Raw genomic sequence first — 27,308 nt, 5'->3', positions numbered from 1 at the left:
TTCAATATTGTAATAGTGTACATCTTTACATTTTTTAATTTAGATTTTATGCCTCATCTTAAAGTGTAGCACTAAGTACATTTTGAAATTCTTTTTACAAATCAATTTAGAAAAATGCAGATTTAAATCAGAGGATGTGACTTCCCTTTCAAAGTCTAGAAAAGAGACTTTAGAAAATACCTAACCCAAACCAAGAGAGATTAAGTGACTTGCCCTGATAATGAAGCTGGAGCTAAATCCAGGTCTATTTAAATTTCTAGAATACCTTGATGGTATTACATACTTGGTGCACTTAGGAGCTATTATTGAGAAGATGTACAGACTAAATTAACACCCAGAGAACAGATGTCCAAAAATTAAAATGGAATTCCCTTCTATCTTTCCAAAATCAAAATACAATTTTCTAAATTTGGGGTGCTTGTAGCACATTTAATTGGAGTAAGAGCTTTTTTAGAAAAAAAAAATTATTGGCACTGTTTGTCTTAGTAATTGATATGAAATTTTAATAACCTAAGTTTAAATCCAAATTACAATTTACACAGTACATTCCAATGCCTATTAAAAATAAGCATGTAGAAACTAATTTCCCTTTATTATAAATTATAGTGAATAGAATTAAATTTTATTTAGAACAGTAGGTTCTAAAAATAGTATTTAAATGATATTTTTTTAATACTTGCAGATTCTAAAGGCATTAATTCCACAGTTTACTTAAGAATTCTAAATACCATACATTCATTATTTTAAAAATGCAATTATAAAATTATAAATTTAGTGATATTTTTTCAGGGAATATGAGTAATGTTTTTGAAAATGAGGCTGTGTAAATACCATATATGTATTGTTTTAAATGTATTAATATGTTAAAAATATTTACTTATAAAAAAGAGCAATTCCCCAAATGACAAATGGTCAAAAGATATAAAAAGGCATTTCTTAAGGGAAGAAATCTAATTTATTTGTAACATATGACACAAAATGTTCTGAGGCAGCTAGGTGGCACAATGAATAGAGCACTGGCCCTGGAGTCAGAAGGACCTCAGTTCAAATCTGACCTCAGACATTTGACACTTACTAGCTATGTGTTCCTGGGCAAGTCACTTAACCCCGATTGCCTCACCCCCCCCCCAAAAAAATTACAAAGAAACATGTTCCAAGTCATTAATAATAAAAGAATTGCAAACTAAAGCAACTCTTAAGTTCCACGTCACGTATAGTGGATTGACAAAAACGACAAAAATGGAAAATGACAGATGTTGGAAGGGCCACAGGCAAACAGGCACATTGATGGTGTTGGTAGAGCTATAAATTGGTATACACATTCTGCAAAGCAATTTGATATTGTTTCCAAAAAGTTATTAAACTGTGTTGCATACTTTTTGACTAAACAATACTACTGCTAGATCTGTAATGCTCCAAAGAGATGGAAAAAAGAGGTCCTATAAGACAAAAGTATTTATAGCAGCTCTTTGTGTAGTGGCCAAAACCTGGATACTAAGGGTGTACCCATCAGTTGGGGGACAGCTGAATAAATTAGGCATCTATGAATGTTATAGACACTGTTATGCTGTAAGAAATGGTAGATTTCAGAAAAACCTGCAAAGACTTGCAGAGTGAAATGAGCAGCATCTGAAGAACAAATTATTCTATAATAATACTGTCAATAAGAAATTTTGAAAGACTTATGAATTCTGATGACCATATGATCAACTATGATTCCAGAGGATCAGTGATGAAGAAAGCTACCCACTTCCTGACAAGTGATATACTACATGTGCAGAATAGGATGCACATTTTTTGGACATGGTCAATATGGAAATTTGTTTTGCTTGAATGGTCAAGCAAAGTATGTTTGTTAAAAAGGGTGTTTTTGTTTGCCTTCTTCCAGTGGGGGACAGAAATAAGAGAAAGAAAAAAAACATACATATGTATATATTACATATAATATATACATATATACATGCTTATATTATATATACATACATATATGTACTTGATAATGGAAAAAAATAAAATTTAATTAAAAACTAAAAACGTTGGGACAGGCAAGATCGTTCAATGTCAGTCAGCCATCAAGCATTTTTTAAGCGCTTACTTTGTAAGCCTGGTGGCCCTAGAGAAATCATTTTATTAAATGGTCCTTGACAGGCCTAGAAGCAGTAAGAGCACTCTTTCTGTATGTTGGTGACTAATTTCCTGGAGTGGTTTCTAAACTCTGCAATATATGGTCCAGTGTTTAGATCTTGAAAAAACTATATTAGCATTTGCAAAAGATATATAATTTTCATGACAAAATTCCCTTTCTGACAGTGCAATTCTCATTATTCATAATTTCAAGAGTTACATGCATAAAATACTTGCCATGTGCTTGGTTCCTCATACCACCTTATGGAGTAAATAACTGTTGTTTCCCTTACTTAGAGAAAGCAAAGAGAAGTTGCATAACACACTCAGAAGTTCCCCAAGATGTTAAAGGGTAAAAATGGTTATAGCAGAAAGACTTGTTTTCACTCTGTAATTTACACATGTTCCTCACTTTATGAAATAAGCAAGTTCTCAAAAAGACTATTTTAAATGCAGTAAGAGAGCTTTTTGATGAAAATTCATAGAAAAGCATATAGTAAATAATATTTTTGTTAGCTGTCATCCCAATTTGTCTAAGTTATTTCTTTATAAACTGATTTTCATCAAAATTATGCCAGTCTATATAACTACCTTGTAGAAATGAAGCATTGTTTAGAAAATCAAAACACATTTTAAAATCTGTGTCTCTAAGTTCTATATTCCTCCTTTTTATAGAAAATCATTTTGGACTCAAATAATTTTGCAGGCTGTGGCCATAAAAACAAAACATTTTTCTCAAAGCTGTTTTAACATTTTCTATTAGGAAAAATAAATATTTAAAAATAATACAAATATTTAATTGATTGAATAGAGTATGGTATTTAAATGTAATATTTTCTACATACTTAAATATAAATATTTCTGAATATTATTATTTCTAAACAGCTCATGCAAATGATAATGGGACACCACTACCATCTTAGATGCGTCCAGGATTTTCTTTTTATAGTGAAAGTTTTTTACATAATGCTTTTCCAACCATTAATTTTTCTATATTGCTAAGATACTAGACACCTAAAATTTGCAGCCAAATTCTCGAATTTCATACTCATTTTCCAGAAATTCCCCAGTTCGCTATGAAACTAACCTTGATTCCTCCACTAGCTCTGAGCACTCAGCACTTTCTTTAAGACGAATACATATCCTTCCCCCAATCAAGCCCAAAAGCCTGAGTCCCTATACAGTGTTAATAAGTGTTTAATACCTTTTTAGAGGGCCCCTTGGGTTGATATTCAAGCTAACCTGAATTAATGAGATGAAGTATGTAAACACTTTAGAGGAAATTGTAATAATCTGCCTCTAGAGAGAGCTGTGTTGACTATCTGAAATAAGAAAAGTCTATAATGACTGTCTTACTCTACACTCACATTTTAGTCCTACTTTGTATAATTTTATATTTGAAATACCAAATAACACTCTGAACATAAAGAGCTCTTGGCATAGGATCTTCACCTACCAACTGGCAGAAGGCAGATATCTATGACTTCCAGCCTGGAGTCAGGAAAACCTGAATTTATACCCAGTCTCAGATACTTACTATCTGTGTGATCCTGGGCAATTCACTTAACCTGTTTGCCTCAGTTTCCACAACTGTAAAATGAGGATTACAATAACACCTAGCTCCCAGGATTGTTGTGAGAATCAACTGAGATATCTGTAAAGCAATTAGCATGATGCCAGGTACGAAGCAAACACTATATAAATGTTAGCGATTGTTAGTAGTAGATAAATTCAAATAATTCTCATTCATTACCTTTAATTCATACTTTTCCACCACTTCACATATTTTCCACCAATTTCCCAAAATGAAGTTGAAGAAAGGGAATTTTGCTCTAATGTGGGATATAAATTAAGACCATATTCCTATTGGTGATATTGTAAAGGTCGATTTTTCTACCCCACCAGATCTAAATTATATTGTAAACTACCTAAGAGCAGAGCCTCTTCTTGTTCACTTTTTGCATGTCTCACCCTCTCCTACATATTGCCACCAAAATATTGTACAAAGTAGATGTTTTTGCTTAATGATAGTTGTTTCAAGAATGAAAATTCCTATTTAGCATCCTGAGATTCTAAACTTAAAATTTTAAAATCACATTACAGTATTAGTTTTCTCTGGAAATCTATGACCCAAAATTTTCTGACTCTTAGGTAGTCAATCAGTACATTATTGTTCTTAAGGACTCAGCACTTCAAATCCTGAAATTCATCTAAATTAAGGATTAAATTGTATCCAGTAACCTTAGTAATACATACTTAGTTGTATTTTAATTAGGTGAAAATTGGTAAGCCATATATCTTTAATATTTAAAGTAGTAACTCCCTTATCATTATAGTCAATTAACTAGACCACCATTTTCTCTTAATGTTCTGATTAGTTTTCTGGACTTCCATGTAGTATGTCTTATTTTATTTGGCAGTCAACTATGAGGAAAAATAATAGATTCCAATTCTGAAACTGTACTTTCTTACATCAATATACTATGTATTTTCCTCAATTGCATTTCCAAGTAAACTCTCTGAATATGCTTAAATTTGTTATTCTAGTTCTCCCTCTGCTGTTTAATTAGGCATAGTGGCTAATTAACCAGGGCTTTGGCACCACCTAATGGCAGAAAACAAAATTTAGATTCTTTCATCAAATTTTCTCAAGTTATCACCCTGAATTATTCCATTTGAAATAACTTACAAAATCCCAGATGTTTGCAATTTAATTCTTTAAAATAACTAGTTTTTAAAGATGTTATTAAATCATTTCAATCACTAATGAAATGAAGATTGGAATGATGATAATGTCTTCTGCAAGTGAATATGTAAAAGGAAAATTCAGGAAAAAAAACCTTTATCTTTAGTTTAAACGTAGTTTAAGAACTTAAATTATCTTCTGATGACGTTTTAATCTCTAAGTGAAGGCACACTGTAGCTTCTCAGGTTAAAAAAAGAAGTCCTCAAATATTCAACCTCTTATAAAAATGAAAGGTTTCAATGTATTTAGCTACTACAGCCTGTTCAGCATTATTTTACATGCAAAAAGATACTGATACACTTTTTAAATCATAAAAATTAATTGTTTTTCAAGAGGTCATCACCTGACCTTAATGTTTCTGTGTAATGTGGCAAAAAGGGCAAAACACACAAGACCACGTAAAACAGATATCCAATGTTTTAAGAAAAGGTATTTATTATTTACACCACTGCTATAGTCCCTTCAGAACAATATATACCATGTTTATTTGAAAGGCTCGGACTTCTTTCAAATACAAGAACTGTATAATGTAACACTGTCAATAACGCAAAACAGCAGTCACATCACACTTCTATAGTGCAGGCTTAAGCATCGCAAGTAAATGACTTTTTGAAAACTGTATGGCTAGGTATTTCAATTGAGACATGGTGTTTGCACCTGGACAAGATTTAACTAGAACAGAACAAGGGCTTTTGTTCATGCTTTATTAGGGATGAATCTGAGACATGTCCTATTTGAAATTTAGTGCTTTTAAACTGCTTATGACAATGCTTTTTAGGCAGAAATGCTTCTACTTAGCCATCAAATGCAGCTGGACTTATTTCCCTTCAAATTTTGTTTGTCAGTAATTATTTTCCAGGAATCCACCTCTTCCCAACACGGCATTTTGCCTTAGGGCTGGTGCTTTCCAGTCTTACACAAAGAAACACTGACACACAAATACAAACCAAACTGATAGTTTGTATTTAGAAATCTAAATACTGGAACAGAGAAGGAAAACTGTGTCTAAGACAGAAGGATGGAGAACCTTGGTAATATAAAAAGATACCAAAATTGGTTCCCAGCACAAATTTTTTGGTCTTAAAAATATAAAATAAAATCTTGCTTTCCAGTTTCAAGACGGGTTTTGGTCTTTGGAAATTTAGTGAAACAAAGACCTAAAGCCTGAAGTTGTTTCCAAAGTTACTGAATGACATCATTAGGAAAATCAGTAAACATATTTTCCTACATTTTTGTGGGGGAAAAACAAAACAAAACATTTACAATAATACCTTGGCAGCAGTGCAGAAGTAGGTATTATTTCTAAATAGTAACATTGAAGTGTATATAAGAAAAAGAAACTGGATTTTTTTTCTTTTTAGCTTATTGCTATGATCTTCAAAAAAATACAAAATAAAATAAAATAAAAAACTGGAAGACCAAGTATAAGCAGTCAGTCAGTCTGGTGTTTGCTTCAGTGTCCAGCACTATCATCATAATATCTAGCATAAAAGCAAGGAAAGGTCCATAGATCTCAATCATCTTCGGTTAAATGCCAATGCATCTTAGAACTACTGCCCTTGCTTCTTTGAGAGATACCTGCAAGAAATGAAATTATCAAGGTTTAAAAGCTATCTCACACCGAGATTATTAAAACGATCCAAATATAATCCCTAAAAAAAGTTCTAGTATTTCTTTCCTCAAAGAAAAAAAAAGCATGGCATTAAAGTAATGCTTAAAACTAATGAGGATTTGCCTGCTAAAATAGAAATAAAAATGTAGATCTACTACAGGAGTAATGTGATGGACTCCTTTTCAGAAAAAAAAAAAAGCTTACAAGTGCATAAAATAAAATGCATAAGATTACCAAAGAAACCGAATATATTCAAATATAATTACCAAAATTTTTTTAGAATGAGCTCACAATCCCCAAGTTAAGAACCCCAATCTACTGTGATATACACATTTCAAAGTGCTTTTTAAAAACCTTATTGTGGATGACAATCATTGTAGAAAATGAACCAAAAGACCTTGATCATGAATACGAAATGGGGAAAGATGCCCAGATAATAGAAGCAAGGGTTTTTTCCTCCCTATTGCCACAGTGAAATTACATTAGACTACTATATATGCTTCCAAATCTTTTTCACATTTTCTAACTATAAATGGTGGGTAGAAAGAGGGCCAGCTTGGGAATCAGAAAAAACTAGGTTGTAGTTCTTGCTCTGCCACTAACTACATAATCTCAACTAATTTCTCTAAGACTCCGTTTTCTTTGTAAAAAAATGGAGATGACCACAATAATAATAGCTGTTCTACACATCCTTCAGCATACTTGTAAAAATCAAACAAAACTTTATATGCGTATGTGTATGTTTATACTATATGTACACATATAGGAAGGGTTTTATAAAGTGTAAAGCATTATAAAAATATGATATTATTAAATGAACAATGTTTTATTGTGTTCCTGAAATAAAATTAACATTAATATTAACTATTATTAAATATATAATCTATTAAAATACTAAACTTTAAAAATTTAATTCCAGTAGGAATTCAATTACTTGCAAGGCATAACAATTTCTTTAATCTCTCTGGAACTTTAAGTTTTGATAAATGCTTTATTTTATCTCCACAACTTCCCAGGCCTGACAAAATTGCTCTTCCATCAAGTTGCGCTAAGTGGTTTGCCCAAAGTCATACAGCTACGTACCAAGGTATAAGACTATAACTCAAATGTGTTAAACCCAGTTCCATGAGGGGTTTCAACTAGATACCAAACAATACCTACCTCAGGAAATCCTTGCAATTAAGAAGAGACAACAAAAGTGCTCATTCCCATTCTTCTAAACAGAAAATTCACGACAGGCTATTTTTCTAAATTCTATAAAAGGTTTTTAAAGCATGTACTGCTAGTGCATCAAAATGTTTAGAAGACAGTTTCTGAAAAAAGTGAAGTTTCAGAGATAAGGAAAAAGAATTCTCTGGTTTTGAAATTGTAAAACACTTAAAGAATGATCCATTACAAACAAAAATGAAGTTAAAGTGTCAAGCGTATTTGAGTTTCCAAGTTAATTCTGTAAACATGTTGGTGTTTAAGAGGAAAAATGGAAATTTAGTACTTACCTTTCCCAATGTTTGTGATTCAGTTCCAAAAAGTCATCTAATTTTGCTATTTCCTTGAGGTATTGGGTTAACTTTAAAAGTTCTTTATCTTTATCTCTATTTAGATGAGCTTTCATAAAAGGCCTTATCTATTAGGAAACAAAGTTCAACACCTTAGACTGAAATAAAGAAATCTGTAGCAATCCTTTAATGATCTACTATTTAATAATTAAGTTTATAAAAATTACTAAGCCCAGGACAGCTAGGTGGAGCAGTGAGTAGAGCACCAGCCCTGGAATCAGGAGGACCTGAGTTCAAATCCGGCCTCAGACACTTGACACACTTACTAGCCATGTGACCTTGGGCAAGTAATTTAACCCCAACTGCCCTGCCTTCCCCTCTCAAAAAAAAAATTACTAAGCACTTTGAACACTAACAGCAACATTCTATATGAATAGTCTCGGATTATTAAACTGCCAATCAAACAGCAAGTTGAAAAATCTTCAGAATCCAACAATATTTTGCCACCTCCTTAAAATGTCAATTTCAGGGACTGAAAATACAAGTCTAACTTTCTTCTAAGTTTTGTATTCCCCAAGGGGCTACTACATACAGCAGTTCTACTGCTCTGTATTTCCTCTTCTAACATTCAAACAGCCCTCTCAACTAAACCTTATACTACTTAAATACAGATTTCATTCAGATAAAATGAGTCAAAATACAATATAATCTCATTATTTCTTATCTTTTGTCTAAATATCAAGACTAGTGTGATGAGCTTAATAAAAAAAAGAATGAAAAAAATTTGTTTATAAGTCGTCTTTCAGAGCTATAAGGATAGGGGCTGGGACAAAGTAATGAATCTACACTACGACAACTTCAAACATAGACTCAATTTCATTTCAGTAAATAACCGACAACCTCTCCTGTGATGTTTCAGCAAAACCAATTATATGTAACTATTATTGCTATCTTCTCTTAAACTAGGGGTTCATGAGCATATTTTGCAGATTAAGAGCAAAGCATTAAGGATTTCAGCCTTCAAAAAAAGACCAAGAATTATTTTGTGCCACAAAATAGACTTTGAGAGGCAAAATATGTCTTTTAACGTATCACACACTTTCCTTTAACATTTATATAGTGACTTCTAAAAAATCTTACTTTGTAGCAAAGAATTGGGAATCAAGGGGATACCCATCAATTGGGGAATGGCTGAACAAGTTATGGTACATGAAGGTTATGGAATACTATTGTGCAATAAGAAATGGGAATGATACGGACTTCAATTATGAAAAACCTACACGACATAGTGCTGAGTGAGCAGAGCAGAACTAGGAGAACATAATACACAACCACAGATATATGGGTCCTGTGATGACTAACCCTGATAGACTTCACTCTTCTCAGCAATACAAGGTGCAAAGACAACTCTAAAGGACTCATGATGGAGAGAGCTACCTACATCCAGAGAAAGAACTATAGAGTCTGAATGCAGATTGAGGCACACTTCATGCTTGCCTTTTTTTTCCCTTTTTTTTTCTCTTTTGTTTTTGTCTTTGGGTTTTGTTTTTTTTTGGTTTTGTTTCTTTCTCATGATTCATTCCATTGGTCATAATTCTTCTTTACAACTTGACTATTGTGTAAATAAGTTCAATGTGAAGTTATATGTAGAAGATATGTCAGATTCCATGCCATCTTGCGGAAGGAGGGGGGAGAAGAAAATCTGGCACTCAAAGTTATGTGGAACTGAGTGTCGTAAACTAAAAATAAAAAATCTTAATTATAAAACAAAAAATATCTTACTTTGTAGTATCTTTGTTGATCTGCCCTTATTTTGACCAAATTAAGGAAACAAAGTCACCTCTAAATTACACGGATTACCATTCAGAAATAAGGATGGCAATGACCTCAAACCATCTTTATTCAATCACTCCTCTCATTCTGTGGCCAGTAGCAACAATCACAAACAAGAATTGTGTACTACCTACCAATAAATCAAGAGGAAGGGCTAAGTGGCTGCCCAATGCAACTCTCTACCACACTACAACAAACATTTATTAAGTGCCTAATATGTATAAGGTAGAGGCTGCTAAATGGCTCAGTAGATACAGCACTAGGCTGGGAATCAGGAAGACCTGAGTTCAAATCCAGCTTCACATTTACTAGCTGTGTAGCCCTGGGCAAGTTCCTTAACCTGTTTGCCAAATCCACTGAAGAAGGAAATGGCAAATCACTCCAGTATCTTTGCAAAGAAAATTCCATGGACAATACTGGCATGCTATGGTCCACAGGGTCACAAAGAGTCAGACACAACTGAAAAACTCAACAACAACGTATGTAAGGGACTATGGAAGACACTGAGTCAGAGAGAAAACACGAAAATTGTGCCCTAAAAGAGTTCATAGTCTACTAAAACAGATATGACATATATACAAAAAACTTCAATACAACGTAGAGTGTGATGGGTACAAAGAAAAGACCTAGCAAAGTATCCTAAGACAACCTGAGGGAACGAATGCTCTAAGCTGAAATAACAGGGAAGGTTTCAAGGTAGCACTGAACCGCATCTCAGAGGAAGAGCAGTTAGAATGGGTAGAGTGAAGAAGTACATTCCAGGCATGGAGAATGGCCTCGAGGAAGACACAGAGATAGGAAGTGGCAGAACCAGATTAGAGAACAGCTAGTAGTTCAACCTGATTGGAACATATGAGTGTAAAAAAGAGTAATGTGACCTAGAAAGAATAGAAAAATGGTCAACAGGAAGTTGATGCTCAAGATAAAGAGAGAGATAATAAGAGCGCCTAGCTACCCTCAATGTGCTGAGGTCACTTAACCCAAACTACATTCCTGAGCCACATCTCCAAGATCATGAAGAATGTGACAAGTACCATAGAATTAAAGGTAAAAAGGGGATAGGAATTTGATATGCAAACTACAGGCCATGGAGCCTGATTCCTAGCAAAATTCTAGAATGTAACATTAAAGAGACACTTTGTGAACATTTAGAAAATGATGCAGTGTATGCAAAAGAAATTGTTTCATATGCAATCCTCTTTTTTTATTCTTTGTTTGCTTGAATATCTGAATTTGTGGATAACTGTTAAGGTCACAATGAAAAAAAAATCAAAAAAAGGAAGCAGTATTTGTACATAAAAGCAGCATGATTTTATCCAGAGCAGGTCATACATACTAAATTAATCTTATTTCCTTCTTTTACCATGTTTCTAAACTGCTAGATCAGAGGGATACTGTAGATAAAGCTTACCTATGTTTTAGCAAAGCATTTGCTAAAGTCTTTCCTAACACTTTTGTGGGAAAGGTGTATGCTAGACAGGTGTACCTAATGCAGTTGGAACTGGATGAATGGCTCAACCTAAAGAGTAGGTACAGATCAATGTCAACTTGGAAAGTCTCTAAAGAAATGCACCAAGATGCATGCTTCACCCTGTGCCATTTAACATCTGTATTTACAACAGGAATAAAGGGATAGAGGCCATACTCATCAAATTTATAGATTCACAAAGATAGGTGAAATCACTAGCACAATGGATGACAAAATCAGGATCAAAAAATATTTTGACAAGATATACCGATAAGCCAGAGACTTCCCAAGTACAAGATGGGGAAAGCACAATTAGACAATAGCGGTTTGTTTCAGTGTTTCAGCAAGCTCACTACAAGTCAACAATGATATGGGAGCTAAAAAAAGCTCATGACCTTTGGGACTCATATTGTCCAGGAATAAGGAGAGGTCTTCTCCTACAGTTTCCTCTGGTGAGGACACATCTAAAGTACTGTTTTCCAGTCTGGGTAGCACATTTTGGAAAGAACACTGATAAGCTGATGAACATTCAAGAAGGGAAACGAGAATGGTGAAGGGCCTCAATCCAGGCAAACTGGGTGAAGGAACTGAGGCTTTTTAACCTGAAGAAGACTCAAGGAGGACATGATACTAATTTTAAGTATTCAAAGGGCTTGCTCTGGTTGGCCCCAGGGAGGAGAATTAGGAACAATGGAATAGAAATCGCAAAGAAACAAATAGCTGAATTAAGGAAAATTTTCCTAATAATTGTTATCATCTAAAAGTAGCATGAAGTAATATGTCAACTACCTAAATATTTTCAAGCAGATACTAGGTTAACCACTTATTATCCAACAGAGTGGACTCTTTTTTCTCAAAGGTCATGCTTTTGATAGGCATTTGTTAACATTCCTATCCCTACAAGCAAAAATTCACAATTATTGCTCTTGTATTAAGATGAAATTTTGTTGAAAAAAGCAAATACTTATACTACCAATTACATGTTGACCTTCAAATTCCTGAAGGGCATTTTCCCCTAAGCATTATATATTATTTACTTAAAGAGGTAAAGTCATCACTACCAAATATGGATTATACTATCTTCAAGTATGTTCTTTTCCAAGCCTAAATTTCAACTCTGTTCCATTAATTCAATAAATTAATATTCTTATCCAATGTCAATTTGTGAGGAAAATATCAAAAATTTGCTTGCCTTGGGGTTTTTTAAATAATCTATTTTTATGTATTGCTAAGAAAAACAGAACTAAAAATTTTCTTGCCAATACTTCTATTCTATGCTAATAAATAAACTGAAGATTTTACTTTTGATGTGAGTAAAATGCCAGTCAGTTTATGTTGTTCTGCAGTTAGACTGCTTTCATAGTAATTATCAAACATGGATGAATCAGTTAATCAAGGAGACATGACTCAAACATACAGGGTGCATGAAGTAATAAGGTATTTTTAACTACCTTACATATTTTGCTATAAATGTCTTATATGATAAAATTAAACTGTGAAAATTCAAGTGCTCAAATGCTATTTTAATTTGACATACAGATTTTATAGTTTAGAAAAACAATAAGACAGAACTATTCAGTTTTATGAATTTTTCTAAACAATTTAAGTTTTTTTGGCCTGTGGTCTTAAGAACAGTTCCAAACAATTCTTTCTTCCAATTTCTGTTACTGACATTTCTTCTAGGTGATAAAAAAGTAACAATAGAATGACTGATTACCTTTAATCCATTCTGTGGGTTCATAAGAAAATTTCTTCCAATATCATCAAACATAATGGTATTTTTTTTGCTGTAAAACTCTGAAAATTTTCCCCATATAACACCAAGAGGTTTTACCTTGAGGATAAAAAGGAAATTTTGTTTACATATGACCTCAAAGTCTTAAACAAAAATTCTTCCACTTAAAAAGAAATGAGAACTATGACAACTTGTAGTACCAAATGGCAACAGTGTTCATTTTCTCTGGTAACTAGCAAATTAACAAATAATGGTAACTGAAAAAACAGGAGTCTCTGTTTTGAGTAACTTCCAAATTCTGTAATTAAAAAAACTATGATGCTTAGGCATTTTCCTCAAAATAAGAAAATACAAAATCAACTTCTAGATAGTTCATTGATATCCAAACAAAATTAAAACCAAAGTAGTCTCTCTGAAATAAGAAAATGAAAATCTTCTATCACCACATTGAGTTAACCTTCTGATTAATAAGAAAACCATTCGCAGTTTCTAAAATGTATATCAAGTGGAAATACTCAAGTGGCCTGTGAAATATGGACCTATTCTTTTAGATATTTTCTCTTATTCATCTGACATACAAAATCATGGAATCTTGATTAAGATACCCAAAAGTATTTTAGTGAGGAACATTTTAGTTCCTAGTTTTTCTAGTGTCTGTTCTCACAATTTCAAAATTTTGTACTGTTAAAAATCATTATCTTGCCTTTAATTTGGTAGTGATACTGCATTTAAAAAGAAAGGAGCCCCTTTCTGACAGATGATAGTACATGTAATGATGACAAGTACTTCATAATAAACATAAATAGTTTCAAAAATTTTTTAAATTCTAAATTTCCTTTTTTAAACCACCACACTTTTTAAATTCAATTTTATTTTATTTTCAGCTACTAATTCTCTCCCTCCTACCCCAACTGAGAAAACAAGAAAAATAAAAACTCTGCCATCTTGTAGAGTCAAGCAAAACAAATTCCAATCTTTGCCATGTCCCCCTGAAAAGTATGCCTCAATCTGCACTATGAATCTAACACCTCTCTACCTGGACATGAGTAACATGTTTCACTGAGGCTTCTAGAACTGTGGGAGGTTACTGTGTTGACCATAGCACCTTTGTCTTTCGAAGCTGTTTGGCTTTCCAATAACACTGTTCTCCTGGTTCTACTCTCTTTACTTTGCATCGGTTCATATAAGTCTTCCCAGATTTCTCTGAAATTATCCCCCTCATCATTTTTTACAGTACAATAGTATTCCATCATATTCATATACCATAATTTGTTCAACTATTCCCCAAACTGATTGTCATCCCCTCAGTTTCCAATTTTTTACTACCACAAAAGAAGTTGCCATAAATATTATTGTACATGTGTCCTTTCATTTTTTTTTAAAAATCTCTTTGAGCTAATAGTGGTATTGCTAGGTCAAAGAGTATGCAGTTTAATAACTCTGGGGGGCATAGTTCCAAATTGCTTTCCAGAATGGCTGGGCCAGTTCAAAGCTCTACTGACAGTACATTAATGTATCTGTTTTCTCCACAGACTCTCCAGCATTTATCATTCTCCTCATTTGTCAACTTAGCCAAACTGATGAATGCACCTCAGGTGTACTAAGGTGATACCTCAGAGCTATTTAAATTTACATTTCTCTAAATGTGAGTTAGAAAATTTTTTTCATATAGTTATTGATGGCTTTAATTTCTTCCTCTGAAAGCCGCTTGTTCATATCATTCGATCATTTATCAACTGGGAAATGGCTTTTATTATAAATTTGAATCAGCTCCCTTAGAACTGAGACATATCAGAGAAACCTACTGCATAGATTTTTCCCCAATTTCTTGCTTATAGCCAAAATTTAGCTGAATTGTTTTTGCTTGTAGAAAAACTTTTTTAATTTTATGTTACCAAAATTGTCCATTTTACCTCCTATGAACCTATCTATACACCTTTTTTGTTCATGAACTCTCCCCTTATCTGAAAAGTAATTTCTTCTGTGCTTCTCTGATTTAATGATGTCACCCACCCACTACACTTTTTAAAATTTTTATTGACATCTCTTATATTTATGTCACCTTCGTTTTCAAAACTATCCTTCATGCAGACTCTCCCTAGGAAACTTATTCCTTGTACCCAAGAATAAAAAAGATGAGTAAAATGCATCTCAACAAAACTAATACATTAACCAAGTCTGACAACATATGCAATACTCCACATCCACATAGACATCTGCTCTGCAAGGATAGAAGATAAGTGCATTTTCTCACTGCATCCTCAAGGTCAAACCTGGTTAATGTAATTACATAATCACTTGTGTATTTTGTTTTCAAGGTTCTGCTTACTTCATTTTTTACATCAGTTTATGTGTCTTCCCATTCTCCTCTTAATTTTTCACAGTGATATGCCATTCAACTCATATATCACAATTCATTTAACATTCCCCAATCAATGGGCATCAACTGTTTTTCTAGTTTTTTGCTACCATAAAAAGTGTTCAATGAATATTTTGCTGTATGTGAAATCTTTCTGTCTTTGCTTCCTTAGGTTATGTGCCTAGTGGCAGGATCTCTGGGACAAAGGATATAATTATTTTCTTAGCATAATTTCACATTCCTTTCCATAACAGTTGGACCAATTTATAGTTCTACCAATGATATTTTGGTATGTCTATCTTTCCATAGCACCCCCAAAATGTACTTATTCCCTCTTTGTCAATTTTCTGGGTATGAGCTGAAACCTCAGAGTTCTTTTGATTTATATTTTTCTTATTATTAATGATTTGGGGCAGTCTTTAAAATGGTTATAGTTTGTCATTTTTGGAGAATCATTTATTTACTAAGTGAAACCACTTAACCATTACTACTGCACACTCACTGGTGGCAGAATCCTGAAATCAAAGTCCCCTGACAGAATCTCGCTTAGTACTCATTCTGGATAAAGCCGATCATTCAATTTTATTCTCTATGACACTGCAAAGAAAACTGTTACTGACAACTTTTCTACCTACTAAATCTTTATCTGCATCTAAGTTGCAGTTTGGTGAATGAAAAAAATACAAAACAAATATTTTAAGAAAAATACATAGGGAGTATCGCATTGGGACAACACTATATCTGTAAAGTCTTTCAATAACAAAGTGCCTAAGGGACATGCTATGAAAGGATACATTCCACAGATTCAGGTTATGTATATCTCAGCTTCTCTTAGTAGCCTTCCATCATTTTGTCAAATTCTTTCTGAACATGAAAATGCTTCTTGGTATAAGTGAAATCTCTATATCTATATATAAATCTAGATAAATATAGGTATGTGGATATACTCACTTTTCTGCTATATATAGTTGCACTTTCATTTTTCATAGACTTAAATTGCTCAGATTTCAACAGGACCCTTCCTCGTCCTCTATATGCTCTATAATCCAGCTCTATAATCTATAATTCCTCAAACATGGTATCCCATTTCTGGTCTCTATGCCTTACAACGGCTGTTCCCAGTGCTAGGTATGTTCTTTCTCCAATCTCTGCCTCCTAGCCTCCTTGGCTTTCTTCAAATCTTAAATGCTAAATTATACAAGATTCCCTTCCCAATCCTTCTAATGCCTTCCCTCTGATATGACCTTCTACTTCCACTAGATAGAGATAGAGATCTACATAGAACTTATATGTATACAATTATTTGCATGTTATCTCATCCATCTGGAATCCTTAAGGGTAGGGATTATGTTTTGCCTTTCTTTATATCCCCAGTGCTTAGTACATAGAAAGAGATTCTTAATCATTTTAATCTATCCACATACAGCTGCACCCTAATGTCCATCTTTTTAGTTGTTCTTCTCTGGACCTTCTCTATTCCATTATGTCTTTATTGATGACAACAACCAAAATTACACATGTAAATTCAGATGTCAACGAATCACAATTCTATACAGAGGTAGGAAATTTTTTTTAATTTTTGTTTTTAATATCCTCCTTAATTTATTTTAATATGTAATATTTTGCTAACTTTTTTTGATTGTGGTGGCAGACACACACACACACCCATGACTGTGGACTCTTTATTCTATGAAGCTGTCAGGTTAGTGTGCTATATATAGAGATGCATATCTATCTATATATATATTAGAGAGACAGTGTGTGCGAGTGTGGGTGTGCAAGTGTGCGTTTGTGTGTGTATGTGTTTGGATTTTTTCCTCCATAACTGCATTTCCCTTCACAAATCAAAACTCATCTGCCACTTTTCTGTCCATCTGCATAAATCCATAAGCTCTTTTTATAGTACATCAGTTTGGCTCTTTATTAACCAAAAGAATATAAATGTAAAGCACCATATACTTCAAATTATATTGTGTGGGCATTCCCTTTACTGAGATCAAAATTCATGTGTCATAGAAACAAAATTCCTAGGGCTCTGACATAGATGATTTAGTTTTTCATAAGGTTCTCCCTGACACAGCCTAGACTAGTTTTTCTTTAAAAGGCATCAAGACAATCCTTAAATCTGATTGATTCAAAGGACTAAAGACTCAGTTTATAGCAGATGACAACTCAGACTTCTGGTCTCATGACTCCAAAAGCCAAGGCATAAGAGTCTACTGGTTCCTCCTTCACCCTTCTGACTAGTAGACCATCATGGGCAATGCAAAGCCAAGGAAGCTGCTCCCAAATCAATCAATATGACTATAGGATACTGGCTCTGCATCTCTCTCCTTTGGTATGGTTAAGTAAACTTCTTTCTGTTAACTATAAGATGCTCTACAAGTGTCTCATTCTATTTCAATTTCAAACTTGAAGCACTAGACTGGCCTAAGTCAGGCCTGGCCTACTACACCCTCTATATCTTCTTATTCTGTTCAATTCTTAGGTTTCTGTAAGTCCTACAAAGATGATATACTCAATGTACCAAAGGCATTCTTCTAATTCTTTTAACATTTTGTGGGAACCCAGGCAAGCATAACCAAAGGTAAATACAGTTTCAAATAAAACACTTCTTACATCTATTAGGCCTCTTCTTGGGGTATGTACTGTTATCATAGCAGCACTGTCCAACATGAAGGTGATCTTATAGTTTGTATTTGTACTTACTCCCAGCTCCTATAAACAAAAATACCCATTATCAAAGTGACAATTATTTCAAGACTGCTCTTCTCCAGTGCTTGGCTTGTTTTTTTTCCTATAATATCAGTACATAGGGACACTGGCTCACTTAGAGACAGATTCGAACTGTCATTCAATTTTCTACCCATATAACTAACACTATGCTGAGATGACAAACCTTACTAGATGAAGTTAAAAAGATCAGTGAAGAGTAGATAAAATTGAAGTAAAAAAAGTAAAAACATATAACTTATTTGTCCAGAGTATCATTCTTTTTCAATCATCACAATCATAGTAAATGAAAGAGACTTAAATTGGCATTTTAAGAGACAAAATAGATAGAATGGATAAGCAATTCTGTGTTGAAAAGTACCAAATGTCAAATCCAAATAAACTATAATAACATCTCTTCTCCTAGAACTATAGTATTGCTTTTTATCTGGTTGGTTACATTCTAATGATACTTAAAACTGTACATTTTTTATATTTCTAGTAACTATTGAAATTTCGGTAGTCATAAAAATTGTTTTCTAACATTTACCTTCATTTTAGCTTCAATCCACTTCATATTTGTAGCAGCTTTTAAAATACAAAAGAAAACAATACAATATGAAAATTTTAAATTATGTAATAGTAAAATCTTCTATCTAAAATCTTCTATCTCTTGTGTAAACAGAGCTTTCCTCTGAAAAATTCCCAAAGCAAAGCAATAACATTAGATATCCACTAGTGCCTTGACAGCATTATTGTCAATCTTTACAACCAAAAAATGTACACCAATTGTTTTTGGTATATCTTCAAGAAAGAAAATTCTGTACCACTGTGCAGAGTATAAGATTCCTTAGAGCTGGAAGGAATTTCAGGTTATCTAGTTCAATCACCTCATTTTACAGATAAATAAACTGATGTCCAGAGAGGTTAAATGATTTGCCCAAGGACACACACAGGAGAAGTAACATTCAATCCTAGGCCGTCCTCCAGCTCTTTATACTAGAGAACCTCTGAAATCCTTCCCAGCTCTAAATCTATATTCCTATTATCTATAAGATATACATATCCTTTGCTTAAAATAATTACAAATGAAGAACATTTGTAAGTCAGATTACAAACACCCTCTAAGAAATGGTACCATTACATTATGATTCCTAAGCCACATATTTGCACATTTTGGGGTACACAGGGTGCTACCTCAAACAGAATTCCTGGTTGTATTATTACAATTATGAGTGCCCTCCTATATGTGTTAGCAATTGATTACTACCCAACCATAAACAGTCCTCTGCCAGGGTCGACAGACATAACACTTGTTGAGCCAGGCAACCTTTACTTATGACACCAAAACCAACAAAATACATATGTACAATGCGCCCATTTTCCAACCATAGATACCGGTTCATAAGTAGGCCAAAGATAAACAATAAGAGATGAGCTCCTCTACTCCAAAGAACAGTGGAGCAAGCCATACAGATCACCACTAGAGAATAATCTCTATGAGGGCCAGGAAGTGTCTTACTTAATTTTTGTATCTCCTCAAGAAACTAGTATAGTACTCTGTCCATAAAAGATACTAAGTAAATGCTTCTTGAAGGAACATGAAACTATTACCAAGATGTTAGGAAAGAAGCCAGGGAATTAAAGTTTTGGGGAAAGTTCAAAAGTGGTAAAAGAATTACTTTACATATACAATTGAAAGCAATCGGAATGTTTAAAGTCAATGGAAAAATTTAATCTAAATGGTAAAGCTTTAAGGACTGTTATCACTACAACGGGAATAATAGTGACACAGAAAAATATGCTGCCAGAATACTACTATACTTTTTAATTCCATATTTTTATGACGATGCCCCTAATAAAAAAATTATCAAAACATTAATCTAACACCATGCTCTGTGGAGAATAACTTTTTCGCCCTTAAAATGTCATCATTTTAAAAGACTGGAAGAACAATAAAGAAAATGGTCCTATTTACACCATTCTAACCCCACAAAACATCATATTGTACCATAGCACTGTCCAAAACTTGGCCCACCACATGCAGCGTGCAGTGCAATTTATGCGGCCTGCCCACAAGCACAGAAATTTACATAAATGCTTTAGTAAATGAAGCTGAGCTCCTGCAGAGCTTTCACTAAAATGGCAAAATGAAATATATTGTCTATTGTTTCAATAAAAACCTAAGGTTGGACAGCCCTGTTGTACCATATGAGAAAGTAAAAAAGAGTCCTTCACTCAATCTGACTTAATTCTCCTTCTCTTACAGAAGTCCGAAGGAGGCTTCCTTCTTTAGGTTTACACCAATTTATGGGCTGAAGAATTAGCATTCAGGAAGGCTAAATGATATGCAAGGAAATCTTTAACTGAAAAAACATAGCTTACACCAAATAACTATGTCATAATCTTCATATGCAGATGTTAAGAATTCATGAAGATATGGCCGCATTAATTCTACCCCAGTCTCTGCACAGGACCTGTGATCTAGAAAGAAAATCAAGAAAATTAGTGAGGCAATTCTTAATTTGAGATTATTGCCATACAACTCTCCTAACTCTAATTTATCCCAACTTTTAATTCATCCTGGACACTACTGCAAAATTATTCTTCATTACACTTGTCTCTGATTGTATTGCTCCCAAAAACCAAACCAATTCAAGTTCAAAATGGAATTCAGGGCCATTTACAATCTGGCCCCGAACTACCTTCGTAGTCTTGTCTCATACTACTCCCCTTAGTGTGATCTATATGCTATATGATGGCCAAACTGGATTATTTGTCTTTCAATGAACACATCTTGCCTCTTCACACTGTTACTCACAATGTACCACAGGCCTAGAATGCTCTTCTCCTTCTTCTCTCTTTTTTCCTCCACACCCACTACTGAAGTTCTACCCATTTTTCAAAACCCAGTTCCAGTACTGCTTCCTCCATGAAGCCTTCGTTTAGACCCCTGGCTAGAAGAGATCCCCTTAGTTTTCACAGGACTTCATCTTTACCTCTTTTGTACACATAGTATGTTCCATTATGCATAATAGTTATTTGTGTTCATGTTTTATTTTTCCTACTAAATGAAAATCTCTCTGAGGCGCAATAGCCAGGTCTTAAGTTATTTGGGTTTCTCTTTTACTTTCAGGATTTAATAAAATGTGCTGTAAATAGCAGATGCTCAATGTCTCTTGAAGTGAAGTTTAATAAACATAAGTAAAACGTTTGTAAACAACAGAAAACAAAAGTATGGATCCAGGGTAGTATGTACTGTATCAAATATTGTTAGTGAAGAAATTCATTCTTTGGGGAAAGAATTATCCCCTTGGAAAAACTACTGCTAAGGGTTTGATGCTGGTTTCATAAATTCTAAAAGAATACTATCCTTTTAGTAAAATTTCTCTTGGACCTACATTCTGTCAAGTCAGTAAAAACACAGACATATTTTTATATCACTATTTGAAGTCAAGATGGGAAGGAAGAAGAGTGTAAATATAAAATTAAATTTAATTATTTTGAAAAATATATTTGGATTACTTCCATCAATTCCCAATACAAACCAAACCCAGCTCCCCTCATTAAAAAAAAAACAAAAACTAGGCTAATTCACTGATAAACTGGTTTCAATTTTGATTAAGCACTAATTTACTATTTACTGATTGCAAATACATTTCTAATAAACAGGATGGTAGCATGTCAATATGTCTATTCTTCTATTACAAACTGTACACATTCATTTGGCAATGTTGCACGGTACAATTTTTTTGAAGTTGTTAACTTCCAAATCAACATGACAAATTCTAAAATCTAAAAACCTTCTTGAACATAACTAAGAAATAAACAGACATTGGGGCAGCTAGATGGTGCAGCGAGTAGAGCTTCGGCCCTGGAGTCAGGAGAACCTGAGTTCAAATCCAGGCTCAGACACTTGACACACTTACTAGCTGTGTGACCTTGGGCAAGTCACTTAACCTCAATTGCCCCACCTTCCCCCCTCCAAAAAAAAAAGGAAACAAATAAAAAGACAGGGTAAAAAGTAAAAAATGAATTTAAAAGTCACTCCTCCAAAATGCAAAAATTCTTATTAGCTGACTTACCAAACAATGTATAATCAACATCTAGAACCAAAAGTTTTTTCCCTTCCCTGGGAGGATTCAAAATTTCCACTTTGTAATCTTTAACTCTTCGAGAAATTTTTAGCAGGTTTTCTTCCCTAATGCAAAAAGTAAAAACATGGTTGAAGTTTTCAATTTTCATTTTAAATCCAATTTTTTCTCTGAAAGTGGTAAGTACTCACCTATTTTCTACTTCAACTACTTCCTCTTCAATATCAAAATCATTGACAACATCATCATTGTCAGGTGGTGGGCCTAAGACATCTTCCTATAAATATCGAAAAGGAGTATAGCCTTTATTTTAATATTTCTTGTCATTTTTATTTTAACAAATTAAACCAAAATTATCTATAGTTTTTCTATTTTAAAAAATATACATTATGAAGTTAAACAACAGTGAGCAATTTGAGGGAGAATGTCTTTCAAAATATATTGTGAAAGATTTCTAATGATAACATTTCACTGTAAGGTTTGGCATATTAAATGTGATCCCCATTCCAGCTACTTTAGTACCTACATATGGCTCTATGTAAAACAACTTCATATATACTTATGTTCTGCTATGAGTCAATAGCTTGCCTATAATATTATGCTACTTTTTTTTTATTTACTCCTAGACTATGACAACCCTATCACAATTATAACTATGGTACAACAGTGTAAGGTAGATTGTAACATCTTCAAAGGAACAAATGGTTTGTAAACATTTACCAAGCTCTCCTCTCGAGTTCCCATCATCATGATTTTAGTATTTGGTTTCAGTTTGAGAGCTCCAAGCTTAACGTCATTTTCTGCAGGTTTGCCTACAATACAAGCAAATGACTGTTTTTTCACTAAAGTTCAAAAGCCAACTTCACTATTCCATGACACAAACCCTAACATAAAAATCTGTACAACTTCACAGCAGGTGAAACTAAACTGGCAGAGCAATATGTTACTGTAAAGTAACAGCCATATGTCTAAAATACTAAAAAGCAGTAGCTGATCGTAGTGCTATTGCCCCCTTTGCCCCACAAAATACCCTACACCTTTATAAATTCATTCTTCAGTAATTCAAATTAAAGAAAACACTCTTCTCAAGAACAATACCATCCCTCCCCCAAATGGTCACCACTTCAACTACAAAAAATTTACCCTTCAAAAGCTATTATTACAACAGTTAAATGCCATAAATGCTGTGAAAGGCCACTACAGAGCTAGTGTGAGTGGAACACCATCCTTACTTTAAAGGGAGAAAATATTAAATGGGATGGACAAAAGGCCCAGAACTTTAAGAAATACTCTAGATTCAGTTTCATCTAATGCTTCTGTGTCAGAAATTGAACTGTAAGAAAAAAATAATTATAAAAAGAATAAGGATTGGCAATTCTCAAGAGAATAAAAAGTAATCTTATCATTATTAACAGTTCTTTCATATAGCTTTTCACATATCGGCTTACTAAAATGTTACAGGCTTATTTATGCTACTTAAGAGCAACAAAACATCCACTTAAAATACATATCCAAAGTGGAGGGAAAATACTGTACTAAAGCAAAAGGATATTTAAATATTACAGTAACATTCAAGGAAAAAATACATATATACTTCAATGAAGAAGGCTGGAAAGCGCTACACAATTATTTATTTAAAAAAATATGAATGTTTTTTACCTTTAACTTTGAGACCAAGCAACTTTTGGCGTTCTGGTAGCACTCCTGTAAGTGTCTTGAGGGACTGCTTGAGGTCTAGCACTGTATCTTCTTCGGAAAGTGTGGTTATTGAATATTCCTGTCCACCCCATTTGATTATGAGAGAGAGCGACATCCCTGAAGCATGCGATCAAGCAGTTTATTGTCAAAAGACCTAGAAAGGAAGGAATGGGCAAATAAAAAATTAAAAGGAATGCACATATACATATATACACAATACTTTAAGATCTAAGTAGAGTTCCAAAATTTGGTGACATAATGTTATTTAAAATGTGGTTGCTTAAAATAATTATTTATGATACTGTGTTATTCAGTAGCATCATGCATTTCTCTCCCTCCACTCCCATCATCATCACATCATCATCACCATAGCTAACATACAGCACTTACAGATTTTTTAAAAACTCATTTTTCTTCATAAGTCCCTAAGGTATTCCAGTTTAAAAAAAATAAAATAAAATAAATATAGGTATTTCTAAACTCTTTCATTTGGCTAATGAAACATTTAATTGGATTCTTCCAAAATCTAGTTCCTTACCTCCTCCTCTCTCCATTTATGACAAGCAAATGTCAGGGTAAAAGTAAGCTCTGAATTTCAAAATCTCTTAGTATTGGCATGAAAATTATTTGTAGGCATCTTCAACATGTCTTAGTAGCTGTAACATCTATTATAACTATTTAAACATACTATACTGACATTAGAACAAAATTTGATGCATTTTAAATCACTATTAATATAATTCAAGATACCAGATTCAATTTTACTTCCTCAATGTTATAAGCCCCAATAACACTCGGAATACAAATGAAATGATCTATTTAGCATAAAAATAATAACCTATAACTTTGTGTAAAATCAATTTCCTCTGAGGGAGAAAAAAGTCAAATGTGTTGCATAATGCCAATTGCTGAAGCATCATTTGCTAGAACAGTATACCATATTTGGTAGTACAAGCATTACAATTAACATCATCCCTATAAATATAAAAGATATTTAAAAATTCATAAACACTAAGCAACAAATGGATGCTGGGATTCAAACCTGCTGCTCTAGGATTATGACTTCAAATTCTTGGGCAAGTCACAACTTCTACGTATCACTTTTCTCATTTGTAAAACAGAAGAGGATGAGACTTGATTTCTAGAGTCCCTTCAAGCTCCAAATCTTATAATCCTCAAAAGAAAATAGTAGAGTACAAAGCACATAGTATTAAGAGTTGGATTTATAATCTCAACTCTAATATTAATTAGCTGTGTGACCACGTAAATTACTTAACCTGTCTGGCTTCAAGAAGTTCCGTCTTCCGTAAAGAACTTAGACATCTTCATGAAAGTGGGCAAAGTAACAGTGCAGAAGGTCACAAACCTTTTCTCTTAACCCCCTTAATAGAGAGATTGCACTGTACAATATTCTTCAGCTCGAAGACCCAACAGATGTCATGTTCAAATGAAAATTAGCAAACCAGCAATAATGCACGTTTATAATTAGATATACACAATTATATTTCCAGTAAGGCTTTTCTTTTGATCTTCCTCTCTACAAACATTTTCTAACAATAGTTACAGAAATTTATTTAAAAACAAACTTTAGGGGAAAACTAACACATTAAAAAAATGAATATAAAAAAAGATCAGAATTCAAACTAGCATTAAATCTAAAAAAAAGGGGGGGAGTAGCATTTATAATTAGAAGATATCTCAAGACATCACCTAGCACAACCCGTTCATAATCTAGACGAGAATAATGAGACCGAGCAAGAGTATTCGACCTGACCAAAGTCACACAGGGTATGAGTAGCAGAGCGGGAATCCTTTGATTTCCCCATCCAGCGCTCTTTTCACGGCATTACTACCTCCAGTAATTTGTAATAGCTCTATAAATGGCATGCTACCACCCACACTTTGAAGAAAAGTTCAAAGACCACGGGGAAGGAAGGAAGGAAGCAGGGGAATCCAATTGGAAAAATATTTATTAAACGTCTGCTCTCCGCAAAGCACTGAGCTTGGTGCAAACACGCAAAGAGATACACACATAGAGCTTCGTGCAAACACGCAAAGAGATGCACACATAGAGCTTGGTGCAAACAGACAGACAGACACACACACACCCCGCACAAGAGGAGGCGGGCCAGAACTTGCAGTTACAGTAATTGCAAGGCTGTGTAGAAGACGACTAGCCATACTGAGTGGCACAGCAGAAAACTGTGAAAAAAGCAGGAGCCCCTTAATATTCGCGATGCCTTCGGATCAGGGCAGAAGGCTGAAGATGCTTCAGGAGGGAGGGCGGAGGGACTTGCCGAGAATTGGTTGGGGGGGGGGGGCGGAGAAGAGGAGGGAGGATTGTGGAGGGTTGAGACGAAGCGAGAGGGCAGGACTTCAGCAAAGGAGGTTTTGAAACAGGATGGGGAAACAAGTTGTCTATGAGAGGGTCTGAGGCTGTGAGGGCCCTGGGGCGGGGGAACGGGTAGGAAAGCTACCCCGGCACCTCCAGGCCGCCTCACCAACACCCGGGTCCTGTCCTCTCCCCTCCCATCTCGCTCATTTCCACAGGGAGCCCGCGGGACAGCAGCGGATTCGGCCTCGGGCCGGGGTCCCCGCGCCACAGGCCCCGAGGCCCTTCAGGAGAGGAGATCTGAACCGCTCTGGGAAGGGAAGGGGGATGACCGGCTCCCCACAGAGGTTTCCGCCGGTTTCTGTCAGTTCGCTTCGGGACAGCGCAGCGCGTCCCGCCCCCTCACCTGGAACGGAGTCCCGACTGGCAGCCGCGGCGGATGCAAGAACTTGCCACACCGGAACCGGCGGCGCCGCCCGGAAGTGGCGGACAGGAACCGGAATTGGTCGTCCGAACCGGAAGTCAGGGAAGACGTCGGGGTGGCTAGGGGGAGATAGGTAGAGGGAAAGGGGAGCCGCTGCGGTGGTCCTTAGAGAGAAACGGGCAACCTCCGGAGATAGCTAACCCTTGAAGTCGCTACTTCGAGGGGAAGTCAACGGCTTCGGGCCGCTGCGACCCGGATGTAGATGGCAAGGGGGCGCTGACGGCTGCCTGCATCCTGCCAGCACTACGCATGAGCATGTCGCACGTCAGAGGCTGGGCGGGGGAAGGGCAGGCAGGTCATGGAACTGTCATTGCCAGGCTGCGCGGTTTAGATTGTTGTGCCTCCAGAGGTGTCTCTCAAGTTCCCAGATCCCAAGAGATCCCTCCCTCCACGGTCTATGTCACGAGGTTAGGAAAGTAGGAAGCATTCAGGTCTTGCAGTCAAAATGCCTGGAATCGAATTCCTGTCCCAGCATTTATCCCATATGACCTCGGGCAAGTCTCTTAATATCTCTGAACCTTAGTTTCCTTATCTGTAAAATGGGAGTGATAATGTTGAGGTGTCAGTTAAATTATTTGGGATTATTGTTATCATCCCTAGTGGGCTGGGCTCCAG

At 34.8% G+C, this 27,308-nt stretch overlaps 1 protein-coding gene and 1 pseudogene across 2 annotated transcripts; both read right to left on the bottom strand.

Annotated features, from left to right (window-relative positions):
• Window positions 1-5,280: 5,280 nt before the first annotated feature.
• On the bottom strand, window positions 5,281-26,967 carry UBLCP1 (ubiquitin like domain containing CTD phosphatase 1). 2 transcript variants are annotated; one of them, XM_036752759.1, is made up of 11 exons: window positions 26,616-26,967; window positions 23,839-24,031; window positions 22,900-22,991; window positions 22,371-22,456; window positions 22,171-22,286; window positions 20,471-20,569; window positions 18,636-18,673; window positions 17,993-18,091; window positions 12,997-13,113; window positions 7,979-8,106; window positions 5,281-6,448 (listed from the first exon to the last, which is right to left on the bottom strand). In XM_036752759.1, exons 2-11 carry the CDS (start codon window positions 23,990-23,992, stop codon window positions 6,421-6,423), a joined length of 957 nt encoding a protein of 318 aa, XP_036608654.1. In that variant the 5' UTR covers window positions 23,993-24,031; window positions 26,616-26,967; the 3' UTR covers window positions 5,281-6,420. The 2 variants fall into 2 exon arrangements, with proteins under 2 accessions (XP_036608654.1, XP_036608655.1); XM_036752760.1 differs by lacking the exon at window positions 26,616-26,967 and adding an exon at window positions 26,379-26,539.
• Window positions 26,416-27,308, bottom strand: part of LOC118842088 — a 35,795-nt pseudogene continuing 34,902 nt past the window's right edge.

The sequence above is a fragment of the Trichosurus vulpecula genome, chromosome 3 (genome assembly GCF_011100635.1).
Source record: "Trichosurus vulpecula isolate mTriVul1 chromosome 3, mTriVul1.pri, whole genome shotgun sequence".
NCBI classification, from domain to species: domain Eukaryota; kingdom Metazoa; phylum Chordata; class Mammalia; order Diprotodontia; family Phalangeridae; genus Trichosurus; species Trichosurus vulpecula.
Note: the sequence above shows the minus strand (reverse complement) of the source record. Positions and strands in the feature narration are given on the sequence as shown.